The sequence below is a fragment of the Cornus florida genome, unplaced genomic scaffold, assembly GCF_030987335.1.
Source record: "Cornus florida cultivar Cherokee Brave unplaced genomic scaffold, ASM3098733v1 CherokeeBrave_3.0.0_Hap2_Chr10, whole genome shotgun sequence".
Lineage (NCBI taxonomy): Eukaryota > Viridiplantae > Streptophyta > Magnoliopsida > Cornales > Cornaceae > Cornus > Cornus florida.
The window spans coordinates 103,254,615-103,269,022 of record NW_026775580.1 but is presented as its reverse complement, the minus strand read 5'-3'; the positions used below and the strand labels follow the sequence as shown (position 1 = coordinate 103,269,022).

General features: G+C 36.5%; 2 protein-coding genes across 2 annotated transcripts; one reads left to right on the top strand and one right to left on the bottom strand.

The window, feature by feature from the left end:
- The first annotated feature begins 209 nt into the window (after window positions 1-209).
- LOC132276569 (uncharacterized) lies at window positions 210-6,922 on the top strand. The gene is made up of 5 exons (XM_059778050.1): window positions 210-484; window positions 674-747; window positions 5,097-5,329; window positions 6,306-6,435; window positions 6,516-6,922. The coding sequence occupies exons 1-5, from the start codon at window positions 331-333 to the stop codon at window positions 6,651-6,653; spliced, it is 729 nt and encodes a 242-aa protein (XP_059634033.1). The 5' UTR covers window positions 210-330; the 3' UTR covers window positions 6,654-6,922.
- A 744-nt stretch (window positions 6,923-7,666) lies between these two features.
- Window positions 7,667-10,754, bottom strand: LOC132276568 (cytochrome P450 704C1-like). The gene is made up of 6 exons (XM_059778049.1): window positions 10,315-10,754; window positions 9,280-9,495; window positions 8,922-9,212; window positions 8,517-8,837; window positions 8,144-8,347; window positions 7,667-7,990 (listed from the first exon to the last, which is right to left on the bottom strand). Exons 1-6 carry the CDS (start codon window positions 10,618-10,620, stop codon window positions 7,790-7,792), a joined length of 1,539 nt encoding a protein of 512 aa, XP_059634032.1. The 5' UTR covers window positions 10,621-10,754; the 3' UTR covers window positions 7,667-7,789.
- Between the last annotated feature and the right edge of the window lie 3,654 nt (window positions 10,755-14,408).

The window sequence follows — 14,408 nt, the reverse complement described above, 5'->3', positions numbered from 1 at the left end:
CTTGCTGGGTTGTATTGGCCAAGGCCCACATGTAATTTCTCTTTATTTTATACAATTTGCTTATCATTCTAAAAAAAACAAAAAAATTTGGAGTAGAAAGAAGCCACACGCATTTTTAACTGGCAATTACATCCTTTTTTAATTTTTTAAAAAATAGTAATATTATTTTAGGGTTGGGACATGTTTTTTTTTTTTTATCTTATTTATGCAAGGAAAATAACTGGGAAACGATTTCTGGGCTGCCAAACAGACTCCAAATAGCGCGAAAATCAGAGTGACAGGATCGCCGTTGCTCTCTTTAGTCGAGAGAAAAATACTTTTGAGAGAGAGATGGGAGGGAAAGGTCAGAGGCGAAGAGAGAAGAACTACAGAGCAGCACACGGGGGGCATAGTCGTCTACCTCCGCCGCCTAATCCCTCCTCCGTTGACGCTCTGCCCTCCAAACTCCGCCAGATTATGGCTTTTAAGAATTTCCCCCAAACTGGTTCTCTCTCTATCTCGTTCCTTGCATTAGTAGCTCTTACTTTATCAATTTGTATGCAATTTTTTTATGCTGATAACTTTCTTTCCTTTTTAGAATATGTTGGGCAAACTAAAATGGGTTTTCTTAGTAATTTCTAGGGTTTCTTTCTCTAGTTTTAGTATCTGAATGAATGATTTTATATTGTTTTAGGATCTGCAAAGGCAGTGGTGGATACCGAGCGGAGGAATAGACGAGATGACGGTGGTGGCAGTTCTGTTAACAAGGTAAGCGTTATACATTTTTGAGTGTTAGGAAGTTTATGTATTTGGATTTTTTTTTTCTGGCATTGTAACTCAGGTTATACTGTTTGTTAGGCCTGAAGTGGTAATTTCTGATTGGATTATAGTGATCCTCTATTTTTTTTTTTCTTTTAATTTCATGTTTAATGTTTGCTTAAGTTTTCAACAAGAAAATCCTACTGTGAAAAATATATATATATATTTGTTTCCAACATGAAAAAGAAAAAAATGAAATGATTGCCCCTCCACCTAGCTAAAGTGTTGTATTGGTAATTACCGAGAAACGGAAAAGAAATAGAAAGAAACACTAGTTCCATTTGATCGAAGCTTGTGATAGCTCAGGTCTGTTGACGAAAATTTTAGTTTTATTTGCTTTTGTGAACCACAGATACTTCTATAAGGGTAACTTGCTTGTATCGTGTCTATGTTAGATACATCAAATACTTGTAAAATGGATACTTCTTGGACAGATCCGATACTTCTTAGGTACTTCGCGACACGAATTTAACAAGTCTTGAAGATTAAATATAACTTTTCAAGTATCTTAGTATAATTGTTAAGAAAAGTTAAGAATTTCTTCAAAAACAGTATTGAGATAAATATCATGACCAATTTAGTAAAGTTGAACTATGAAATATAATTATCAACTTGTTTGTCATAATGTTTTTATAAGGAAATGTTAATAACAAGGGTAAACTACAATGAACTCCCCTGAGATTTGGCCTAATTACAAATAAACCTGAGGTTTGCATTTTTTTGGAACGTGTCCCATGAGGTTTGCCCCAATTTTGCAAAGACCTCCCCTCCGTACCTTTTTGTCAGAAAAAATGGTTGAATTGAGCAAAATGCCCACTCATTTATCCCTAATATTAAATTATTAAGAATTGTTAAAATATCTTGTATGGGAAAAGACTATTTTGACCCATGTTAGATTCCGAAACCTGAATTCCCTTTCTGCCGAAAAAAAAAAATATTCCCTTTCTTTTGTCTTCTTCCTCTCTTCTCGCCACCCATAGCCATAGCCGCCACCACTACCACCACCACAATCATCTCTATCCTCTCTCTTCTTCCTTCGTTTCTCTTTTATCTCAACTATCTTCTTCACTCTCTCTCTTCTCTCCACCCACCACCATGATAAATGGTTATCTGAGTGAATGACTTTCTAAAATTGATGCAATTTTGAAGCGGTGAAAAGCAGGCAAAAGGGGGCAAAGAAAAAGAAAAAGAAGACAGCGGGTGTTCCATCCGCTAGAGCGTCAATTAGTATAGTAGCAAGGATCCCAACGAATTTTCAAGATACAAAACCCAACGAATTTAGGGAATTGAGGAGCAGAGTGTGATCCAACAAGAGGGCTGCAGAATGCTTGAGTGTAGTTGCCGCATGGGTTAGTGATGGTGGTGTTGGGTTTTTGTTTCTCCTTATGAGTCCACCTTCTACGAATGGCAGGGAGAAGAATCCGCTTCTTTGATCGCAGACGGTGTCCCTGTGCAGGCAACAAAACTATTCGTCCCTCTTTGAGAGGTGGCGCACCAGGCAACTGAGATGGATCAACCAAAGAGAGCGGGGCAAACCAGTTGTTTACCACAAGAGCAGAACAAGACGGCCCAGAAATAACTAGCTCGGAGCCTGGCCGAGTCGAAAATCCGCAGCCCAGCTCAGCAGAAGAAGCTTCCGTGCACACAGACACCTTAGATTGGGCCACCTTACCTTTATCCAGCCCACTCAAAACATGGTCATGCACTTCATTGAAAATAGGCCCAAAAATCGGAAAAGTGCCATGACTCCTCTCCACCATGGCCCCATTCGCTGGCCCAAAACCAAGCCCATCTCCTACCAAATCCATCGTAGCCTTCCTTGTCCATTGGAAATTATTCCAATTAGAGACAGCTGGAATCCACTTTGAACGACTCTCTCCCCTACGCCAACCACATGGATTATCACCTCTGCTCCCCCACCCACGCGCTGGATGCACGTGAACCACACCCTGATAGGATCGTCGTTCCCATCCCTGCAAAAAGGCCTGACGGCCAAACCCCAAACCTCCACCCCTCTGTAAATCCTGCCGACCAAAGTTCCGATCACCAACCGTCGAAGACACAGTACTCACCCTCCTTTGCTGAGTGAAGATCTTTCTGAAGCAAGCTGTGTTCCGTTCCCAAAGCTTATCCCTCCACTCCTTCCACCTCTAAAATTCCTCCATCCCTTTCTTACCCATGGATTCCCATCTCAACCACTCCTTCTCCTTAAGCAGGTGAGACCCATCTCCCCCTTTCAAACTGTCACTCGTCAGAACAAGCTGAGGATGTGTCTCCTCCCAAACAGCTACCTTGTAACAAAAACGATTATCATGAACAAAAATGAACGGCGGGCAAGCATGGCCGTCCGACACAGTGATGCGAACCTTCTCAGCATCAATAGAATCATCAGCATCAACACAAATGAAACCTCCACAGAAATCCAACCATCATGAATAGAGCGTGGTTCCACAAGTGAAGAGGAAGGCAGTGTTACCTTCTTCAGCCCTTTCTCTTTCAAAACCTCAGAGCATCCCACCCTAAAATTCCACGAATCCAAGTGAAGAGAAGCCTTTCCCCAGTCACGACATCCCTTCTTAAGCACTCTCTCTGCGTCCGCTTTAGAAGGAAAGCGAAAAAGAAGCAAAGAATCCGACAGGGGCGCCACAACAACCGCCGGCGAGATCTTCCAAACACGTGAAGCCCACGCTGCAATCTGAGCACAATCACCTACATCTTTATCTAAATTTCCCACCAAACATGATTTCAGATCATCTCTTCTCTTACCGACCGAGTCATCATCCAAGAAAATTGAAAACCCTCTGTATGTAGAAGCAGATCTTGCGAACCCACCCTGAAATAGTCGTGGAAGACGAGCCACCTCCAAGAAAGACCGCATAACAAGAGAGAAAAAAGAAAAGCCAAGGAAAGTAGCAGAGGATTTCACCGGAATAGATGATTCCGGTGACTTGTCGGAGCAGTAGGCTTAGGCCGCGTCTCTGTTACAGGGAGTTTTCTCTCTCATAGCCTCCATTTTTGTTTTCTTTAACACTCCATTTTTTAAAATTTATACTTATCTATATTAATATTTTATATATATATATATATATACATATATATATTAATGTGTCCTTGTCGTGTACCTATCCTTCTTTTTGAAAATTTGTGGTGTTGTGTCCGTATCCTTCTTTTTGAGAATTTGTGATTTATATTTTTTCTTCTGCAAGTTTCCTTCTTGGTTGATCTTTCTCTTCTGTGGTTTTGGGGATATTATGTCAGTCGATTTTGGGATGACTTGGATTTCTAAAAATGTGTTAGTTTCTCTTTTTTGCCAAAAGAAAAGGGAAAAAAAGGAAGGAAAGCCTTTCAAAAATTTCACTGAAGTAGCGGATGACCTGAGAGTTCTGCTATTTGCTTTTCCAGGTCATAGATTTTTTTATAGGAACTGAAATATCTCCAACTCTCCAAGTAAAGGCAACTTGATGCACAAGCTGATTGCTGGAAGGCCTTTGTTTTTCACTTCCGGCAGTTACATAACGAAGCCAGAAATTTTGATTGAGAAAAATGTTAATGCATTTGAGCCTTTAGATGGTGAAGTAAAAGACCAAGGCTCTGATACGTCAGTGACTCAGAGCACTCTTGTTAAAAGAAAATCATTCTAGGAGCGATCTAATCCTCAACATGTTCCAATTTTTTAATCTCTATAAACTCACCTCAATTCTATCATACTTTAGATTGTGGCTAACCATTCAACAAGCCAATACTATGAAGAGACCAGTAAGACTTGATTAGATTCAAATGAAGACATACAACTTTGGAGAGAGGCGAGATTTAATGATCATACTAAATATAAAGCTCACAAAATTTTGGTACTACGCATTTCAGTTTTATTTAATGGTAGGAACAATGCCTAAAGTGAACATTTCCCACCAAAAGATCAGTCTAATAATACTAAGTCTCTGGTTAATGGGGCAGTACTTCTTTGTGAGTCTCCACTATTTGAATATGGAACATCATTATCTCGCATTGGTATGAAATGGCTATACTCCCTCTATGAACTAGTGGGAAGATTATAGTGAAGAAGTTGAGACCTACAAAAGAAGTGAACCTGAAGTTTTAAGATAGACTGAGAAGGAGAACAATCTATATGATCCATTAATGATTTGCTAATTACTTAACAGGTTTTATTTTTTTTTATTTTTTATTTTTTTCTCTTGTATATTTCTCTGTAAACCTTAGTTTCGTATATTTATAGTTTTCCATTTACTGTCGATTATTTTGGAATTTGAGTTTCATTCATTTGTGTGATTAATTCACAGAAACATCATTCGGAGGATGAATTTGACTCTAAAACTACTAAATTAAAAGGGGAATGTAATGGTGGATGTTCAACACGACAGCGTGTGGGTCATGGTGATGAGATTGTGGAAAATAATAGCACACATGAAAAGAGAAAGAAAAAGAGAAAAAGAAAGCCAGTAAATGACCTGCGGTTTGAAACAGCAGAGGAATTAGGTGGTGGTGGTTCGAAAAGGCAGGAGCATAAGAAAAAGTAAGTGTTTGTTACAATTTTCTTTTTGTCTTTCTGTTTCTTGGCTTGATTCCTCTGATATCTTGACAACCATTAGATGGTACCTATTTGTTCCACTTCATTGGACTATGTCCTTTGGTAGTAACATTTGAGATTCCTATCCATCTGATAACCCTCAATTCCTTTCTCATCTCGAGTGTTGACAGAAGTAGAGCTGAGGGAGACAAACCAGATGGCTTGGCCTGGTTTCGCTTTTATCTTCAATTCTGACATTAGCTTGTGTAATAAGCCCCATTCTTCATTGAGTCGTGATTTTTCCAATTGTATTACTTTAGTATCAAGTTGATTATCAGGAAGAACAAAAGAACAGGTGTTAGAGGATAAAAGATGAGACTCATTAATCAATTTCCAAAATTTATATCACAATACTGCAGATGGAGAGATTAAAAATGTAACCCCTAATAATGCATAATAGCCATCAAAATTATGCACCACTTCGAATAATCTACTCATGTAAGTAAATTCTGTTTGATTTAAATTACATTAACAATTTTCTCTTAAATATATATATATATATATAGTCTTTCCATTATTTTGGAGTCGACTGAGGAAACAATTTCTGACTACTAATCAAAATGGAATGAATCCCCTAATTTAATTGAACATCTGAGTGCCCATCTGAGTGCCATAGCCAATCTTCCTCTGCATTGAGTTTAGTAAGGTTGCATTGCTTTCCTTTGTCTTCTCATGCTTAACCAATTTTTATGGATACGAACTGGGCTCTCTCTCTCTCTCTCTCTCTCTCTCTCTCACTCTCTCTCTCTCTCACAGAGGATGGTAAGGAGCAAAATGCAACATTCCAGGACTTATCCTCTTTAGTTGTGGTCTTTGTGGTGAACTGGTGATTTGATCTTGTGGCACAGAAATGAAAGAAACAAAAAAAGCTCAGTTCTGCTTCAGGTCTGAAAATTTTAATTTAGAATTTAAATTTGTGTAGGCGTTTGGAAGCAAGGAAAAGGAAACACAAAGGCAGCGAGGCAGAAGAGAATCTGGACTTCCCTGGTTGTGAAGAGATCAAATTTGGAGATGTAGTCAATGCTCCACCAAAGTTGGTCACAATTCCCAAGGTAAGATACTTAATTTAGAATGTTACCTCACAGATTAAAGCTCTTGAGTTCCGTTTACGAGCTTTTTTCTTGTCATGAAGGCATTGAAGACAACCCAAGATGCTTCACATGAGAGGCTCCGTTTACAGGCTGTTGAGGCCTACAGGAACAGGAAAGGATGGGCATCAAGGCCGGGGATACAACTCCCACGGCCCGTGATTACATTGCCATCATTATAGTCAGTGTAAAGCGTGCTTCATCAAATTGTCAACGTCCTTTCTTCGTGCATGTGGAGATGGCTTTGTCAGTAGGGCGTGATTATATTCGAGGGCTTTTGAGTGCCTCTGCAACCCGTAATCAATGGAACTTTTATTTATCTGTTTCATTTCCGAGTACCATGGATTCTCTCAACTCCGGTCGCCTGGAATACATACGGTTGGGATCATTGTATAAGCAGAAGCAATAAACCCTCTGTATTATTCATTTTGAAGTTTCATGATGATTACCAGATTCTCTCTTCTTCAATAACCTTCCACACCTCATCTTACGTTATTTATATATGCATGGTAAAGTACTTAAAAAAGACTAAAAAGAACTCCTGCGCCTTGTGCTTGTCCCATTGTTATATTCCTCCAAAGTTTTGTTAATTATAAAGATACATGTAAAAACACCATTGGGATTTTTTTTTTGCGTGGTAAAGTACTTAAAAAAAAGACTAAAAATAACTCCTGCACCTTGTGCTTGTCTCATTGTTATATTCCTCCAAAGTTTTGTTAATTATGAACGGATATGTTTTTAAATTTTTTTTTTATTTTCTTAATTGGTACTCACACACACGTCTCTTTTGAGATGAACCCCTGACATCTCTTTGGAAAGTAAGAAACTGATACTGCTAGACCACTGGCCTGTTAGTATTATTTACTTCTCTTTTCTAAACAATTTTAAACGAGACCAGTCCATGCATGCATTAAGGATGTTGATCTACAGTTTCTTCTCACCAAGTATGAAGAACAAGGCCATCAAAGCCTGGGCTTGAGTGGACGTCCTTCCATCTCCCAAAAGAAGAGATTGAGGGTTCAAGCCTAGTGGAGTATTTTTTTTTTTTGAAACTTGGAACTCCGTACCACGATAGCACCAGTTAAATCAAAAGTTATAATGGGAGTCTTGGAATTCTAAACCGAGACATACTAGAGCCGAACCCCATACCTTACCACCTTTACCAAGCCCGTGGGGGCTAGTGGAGAGAGAGAGAGACAATAAATTAGTTGGCTAAATTAGGTACTGATTGCTGCTTCTAACTACCACATTTAATATACGGCAGACAGATTGCTACTTCAAACTTCCACATTTAATATACAGCAGACAAATCGTACATTTATATGGGTGTGTGGCTTCTTAATCTATGGAAGGCACGAACATGGAGTCCCCCATCAATGTGAAGAGTGATCATTGTCCTGTAATTGACAGCTTTCTTGTCATCACTCAGTTTGAACACAAAACAGCCTAACAAGACTGCTGCGAATATCTTCATCTGCCTATAAGCAAATTCCTTGCCCAGACAAATTCGCGGTCCTGCCTGTTAATCAGCATAAGAATTTACTCAGTTTTTCCAACAAAGACTAATAACTTGAAAACTAACAAGGCTGAGCCACATTTGATGGTGAAATAGCTTAAAGGTAATATGTTGTAGATGATATATTAGTCAAATGAGGAAAAGATCTCTCCTAACCTGGAAGGCTGTAAATTTAAACGGGCTTTCTTGCCGGAAGATGCCACTCTCATCAAGCCATCTTTCTGGTTTAAATTCTTCTGCATTATCACCCCATATGAATCTCATTCTCCCCATTGCGTATGGTTGGTAAGCCACCATATCCCCTTTTCTCACACTAAACCCATCCGGTAGAGTATCATCCGAAAAGCATATCTTTGCATCCTGTAATCAGGGAATATGGGAACTCATAGATCACATTGAAATAATCTCGACATAACTTGGAACTTATGAACTTGGAGAACTTACTTCTTGTTCCTAAGGATATGATTCAAATATATTGGCTATAAGTAGGAAATGCATAGCCACAAATTATAGGTAAGAATTTCATTACCACTGGTACTGAAGGATAGAGTCTGAGAGTCTCAGTCAATGCTGCATGAAGATATTGCATCTTTTCGAGAGCTTCCTCACTTAAACTGGCTGCAAAATTGGCAACGTCTGTGATCTCTTTCATGTTGGTTGCTTCTTTTATTTCTTGTGCCAACCTTTCCTGTATTGCAGGATGCTTGCAAAGCATGTAAATGAACCACGAAAGAGCGGCAGCTGTTGTGTCTTTTCCAGCAATTATGAAGTTCAGTATTATATCTCGTAAGTACTCCGGATCTGTTTCACTCAACTGCAGAAACCTTGACAAAATGTCTTCTTTCTCGAGCTGAAAATGGCATATATAATATGATGAAATAAAATCAGGTCTTTGAATTTGATGAGGTAGAGAAGCTATGTAGTGTTCACTTACAGAAGAATCATCTTGTGACTTGTTCAATTTCTCAATCTTGCCACGAATCAGCTTATACACAAAATCGTCAACCAATTTCATATTCTTCTTTAGCTTTGCTTCCGATCCAATATTCAGAGCTTTCTTGATCTTCCATGAGATATCAACATATCGCAGAAGAGTCGTTGCACTTGAATCATCAAAAGCATTGCTAAATTTGGCGCCTTCTTCACTTGAACCACACATGCTGTCTAGTTCAACTCCAAATGCAACTTTGAATATCGAATCCAAGGTTGATTTCATAAACAGATCCTACATTGGTCATTTGTATTAGTTTTTTTCCCTGAGAAAATATCAAAAGTGAGTAAAACAAACTCACTTGAATATCCATTGTTTGGTTGGAACTTGCAGCTTCAGACACTATATTAGCTAGTTTTGCCACATTTTTTCTGAAGACTGTGCTGCTAAAGTCCCTTAGTACCCTTGTGGAGAATTCATAGCTCGAAACCTTTCTCTGCTGACGCCACTTGTCACCGTCAACTGTGAAAATCCCATCCCCTAATAGATCCCTTAAAATGGTGTAATTATACTCTCCCTGCACATAGTTTCAAAAAAAAAAAAATGAAATATTTGAAGTTCCAATGTTTTTATTGAAAGCCATGATTTAAAATAAAGGCATAATAGACAAGAAATTATTACATAGTCCCGACCAATCACAATATGACACGCGAGCAAAAATATGAATAAAACTGACTTGTTCGCTTGCGAATTGTGATTATTCGCTTGCGTGTCGAGTTGTGATTGGCCGGATCATGTAAAAAAATTCTCCATAATACACCCCCTTTCCCATGGTCTGTCTAATGGAAACTAGGGCTTAAACAGAGATGTAGCAATTTCACGGTCATATATAAGCTTCCAAGGTCTAGTTATGTCGATTTAATAAAACTGAAAATTTTCTATGAAACTCCCTGTAGAAAAGTAAATAAGTATAGTGCATCAAGACCAAAAACATTTTTCTCTAATTCTCCTAATTATGACTCAGATCCAGGTTCAATAAAAATTCACTATAATCCACATCTATGATTAGTTATAATAGGAGTGCTAATATTCCTCGTTTTTTTTCCGGCTAACAATTGCTTGCTTGTTATATTTGACCATTTAACTGTCAATTGAATTTTCATTTAAAAGCAACATCATATTTCAGTAACTTGATAAAAGCCATTAATTTTTGCCTACATCAAAGTGAATGTTTTGTCCCAGTTAGTCTATTTGCCTGATCTTTCATGAAAATACAGCATATATATATATAAAGTATAAACACACACATGCACACATATTATTGAATTCCCAATATTAGCATCTTCCAAGACATGCAGAGAGCAATCAATCAGAGAAAATTGAAATCAGGGCATACCTTGCCATAATTTTCAAAGTTTGTTTTGAGCATATACTCGACGTTTGCGGGGTCCGCCGTATAGATCTCATTCCTGAAAGGGCTGATCAGCCTGTAAGTCCTGTACTTTCCGGCAAGGTCAGTCATGTAGTGGTGTACCCTGTTGAAGTTAATTAGCTGGTTGAATATGGTGCCGCCAATTGGATGATACTTTTTCTTGCCCTGTTTTTGGTGTAATTTGTGGATGAGGATGAGAAACGCAAGGATAATAGATAGAGCAGTGGTTGCTATGGAGATGGGGTTGGAGAGAAAATCCATGGAGGCCATGTTTGGCAGTGAAGAGACTAGAGAGAAGGCAGTCAATAATAGTCAATCGCTATATATGCAACAGAGATTACTGTGGTGTGTGCAAAACAGATAAGCTATCCCTAGTTTAAAAATGACTAGTACCGAATTTAAAAATGGAAGTATCTGTAGTTTGCTTGTAAAGGTTGCGTAAAGGTCACGTGCATTGCTGATGGGTATGATATGATAAGGCTTTCCCACGTCAATGCGTTGGTTTTCTTCAGATTTGGTAACATATTTTATGTAATTGCAAGATACTCTTTGGATTATTTGTATTACTGTTCAGCCCCTCAACTATCCAAACCTTGCATCTTGACCCCCTTTAGTCACCAAACTTCACTTTCCGACTGTCAGAGGGTCAAAATTATTTATTTATTACCACTTGTTAATTTAATATAAAATTTGTAAAATATTATTAGTGTAAAATGTTGAGAATACACTCCAACAAGTTGACATCTTGCAATTAACTAATACTTTCAGAGAGGGTTGCACTTTTATCTAATAATAATATAACAACAACTCTTGTTCTAATAACAAATAGTTCGGGGCAATTGAGCTCTAAGAGGTCCCATGTGCACCAGATTTTCCACAACTATTTTCACTGTTGTTGGTCTCAATGACAGTACCAAACTTGACTCATTCATTGACAGTTCTTCTTGGTCATTCCCACGGACTCTCACTGCTTTAATCCCAGAATTACTGCACATTCAGCCACCACGTCCAGCTATCACTGACAAGAAGGTCTGGATTGCCTCTACTACTGGACATTACAGCTTCAAACACACTGCTGCCCGCTTAGCAGGGCAATTTACCAAGGTGCCATGGTATAACATGGTGTGGAAATCCCCAATTATACCCCATATGAAATTCAACTGGTGGTTGGCAGTTCAATCTAGACTGCCAACACTTGACAGCAAATACATGGCTAAACATCAAAATATATGTGCACTCTATTCCATCTCATCAAATCGTATGGCCACCTCTTCTTCAGCTGCTTCTTCATTTTACCAATTTGAAGGTATATCAAGGACAAATGCCACTTCTCAACTGCAATTACTAATTGAAGCAATCTAGTTATGCTCACCAGCTACCTGTGGAAGATCAATTCTCCCCAAAATTTGGTCCGAAAGATTTGTCTCTCTTCAGTGGTTTACCACACTTGGGAAGAACGCAATAGCAAAATATTCAGGAAAGAGAAATCTTCACAAAGAGTGGTGCTGGCCAAGATCACTTCCTCTATCACATCAATTCTCAGACTTGGGTTCCTAAAGGATTGCGCTCAAAGGCGGATCTAGCCTTTCTTAATGGGATGGACTAATTTTGGATTGGCTAATTTTGAACTGGGCTACTATAAATATATATATATTTCTTATTTTTTATTTTTTTATTTTTTATTTTTTGGGCTAGGCTTAAAGTAGTATGGTAAAAAAAAAAAAAAAAATTTTTGGGGTGGGCTGAAGCCCAGCTTCGCCTACCCCTGGATCTGCCTCTGATTGCGCTGCTTCGAGGAGAATCCTCGCTTAATGGAATCTTCCTCCTCCTTCTTGTAAACCTCCTCCCCGTCCTCCAGATTAATTCAACTATGACAACAACCAGACCTTGAATCGGGCACCGGAATGTGGATAAGACGATCTCAATTAACGGTTGAAATGACAATTATTTGATTGCTCATCTTTTGTTCCTTTGGCTGGGCTTGTCCCCTAGATTGCCTACTTGGGCCTATTTTACTTATGGTCTTGTCATGGGCTATGGCCCCAATCGTGTACATATTTAACTTTATACATATAAGTTGCTACATTTTCTGGAAAAAAAAAAAAAAAAACAAATAGTTCTGGAATTTTTTTGAACTTTTGTCTAATAACCAATAATTTGAACAGTTAGAAAGTGAAGTTTAGTGACTAAAGAGGGTCAAAATGATTTTTTTTAATAGTTGAGGAGCCAACGTGCAATAACAAATAGTCATATATGAGGTATGTTTACCGAGAGTAAGGTGTTGTTTGATAAAACTGAAAATTAAGCACTGAAAACTGTAAGTACTGAAATATGAAGTGTTGAATGTATTAATCTGAAACCTATTTGATATTGTCTTATTTTTATATTAAGTTTATTTATAAATGTAAAAACTGAAATCTGAATGTTGTATGTATTATATTTTTGCCCTCAATTATCTTCTACACGTACAAGATACTATATATATATATATAATATAATATAATATAAACACATATATAATTACGTATTTCACCAAAAAGTAATATATCAATTTGACAATGGACATTAATGCCCGATCACAAAATACCAAAATCAAAACATAAAACATGTAAAGATGTACCTATAAAATAATTCTATTCAGGAAATACTTATGTTACCTTGATGGAATCCGTATCAATTCAATTTTCACTTGACTATTTTAATTTAAGCGCTTAATCTATAATTAATATATTATTACGTTTGTTTGTATAATAGTCAATCAAAACTTATTTGTTCTCGTCTAACTTGAACATGCAAAATATTTTCATGTAAATCTACGCTGTTGAGAGGTAAATCAAGCACAAATATAAAATTTTGTAGATAAAATTGACAATAAAATGAAATAAAATAATATGAAGTGAATAAATTATGAAAATGAAATATTTATGAAAAGAGGTTAGAATTCATGCATCCAATTTATTTATAATAATTTTTCACCATATAGGGTTTATATTAGAGTAAACTAAACACGACTTGTGCTTTTAATATTTAAAATTATTTAAGGGTAAAATTGATATTAATAAAATATTTAAAACTTAAAATCACTCACCGTGTTCTGCGACAAGCGATAAGCCAACTCCATGACGCTAAAATTTTGACTTGTTTTAAGGCGTGCAGAATAATTTTAGAGATAGCCTAAATCGTAAACAAAAACACTGTGTTAAGCACTAAACAACGTTATCAAATAGGCCGAGTAGTTCATGTGGTTTTTTTTTTTTTTTTTTTTGGCATATTTGCCTAAATAAAATGTATTTTTCCCTATTAGCGTAAATTAGCGAGAAAAGAAAAGAAAAATAAATTTTTTAAGATTTTTAGTTAGTGTGAAAAGGAAAATTTTTAGGAAAGTAATATTCCCGTAACTGTTTGATTTTCCTCATAATGTTTCCTCTTTGCGTGAAAGTTATATCATTATATATTAATTTCCTCTTATACTCTTGTGTAAAATGTTTCTTTTTATTTCTTCATACTTACAAAAGGAGAGTTTTCTTACATAAATTAATATTCTTAAATTGATTACAACTCTTTTACTTTTGAAATTAAAATTCTTCGTTACACCTGCAAAACAAAGTAAACTAATTTAATAGCAAGTCTTAATATAAAATGAAAACTTCCGAAAAAAAAAAAAAATTTATATAAAAAGACATATACATATTTAGACATAAATATTTCTATATAAATCCAATTTATATATTATTTTATCACTACTATTATTATTATTATATTCATAAGGGTAATTTAATTGTATATATTATTTTACTAATATTATTATTATTTAATTGTATATATTATTATTATTTTATTATTAAATTCATAACGGTAATTTTGACATATAAAATTATTTTTCTTTCATTCTTTTGCTGTCCAAACTAATTAAACAACATTTTCTCACAAGTTTTTTTAAAAAAATTCTTATTAACCAAATACATAATAAAAAACTAATTTTTACTTCATTTTTTTTTTTTTTTCTAGCTAACCAAACGACCTAATAATTTTGGAATAGTTAGGACGAAGTATAGTGA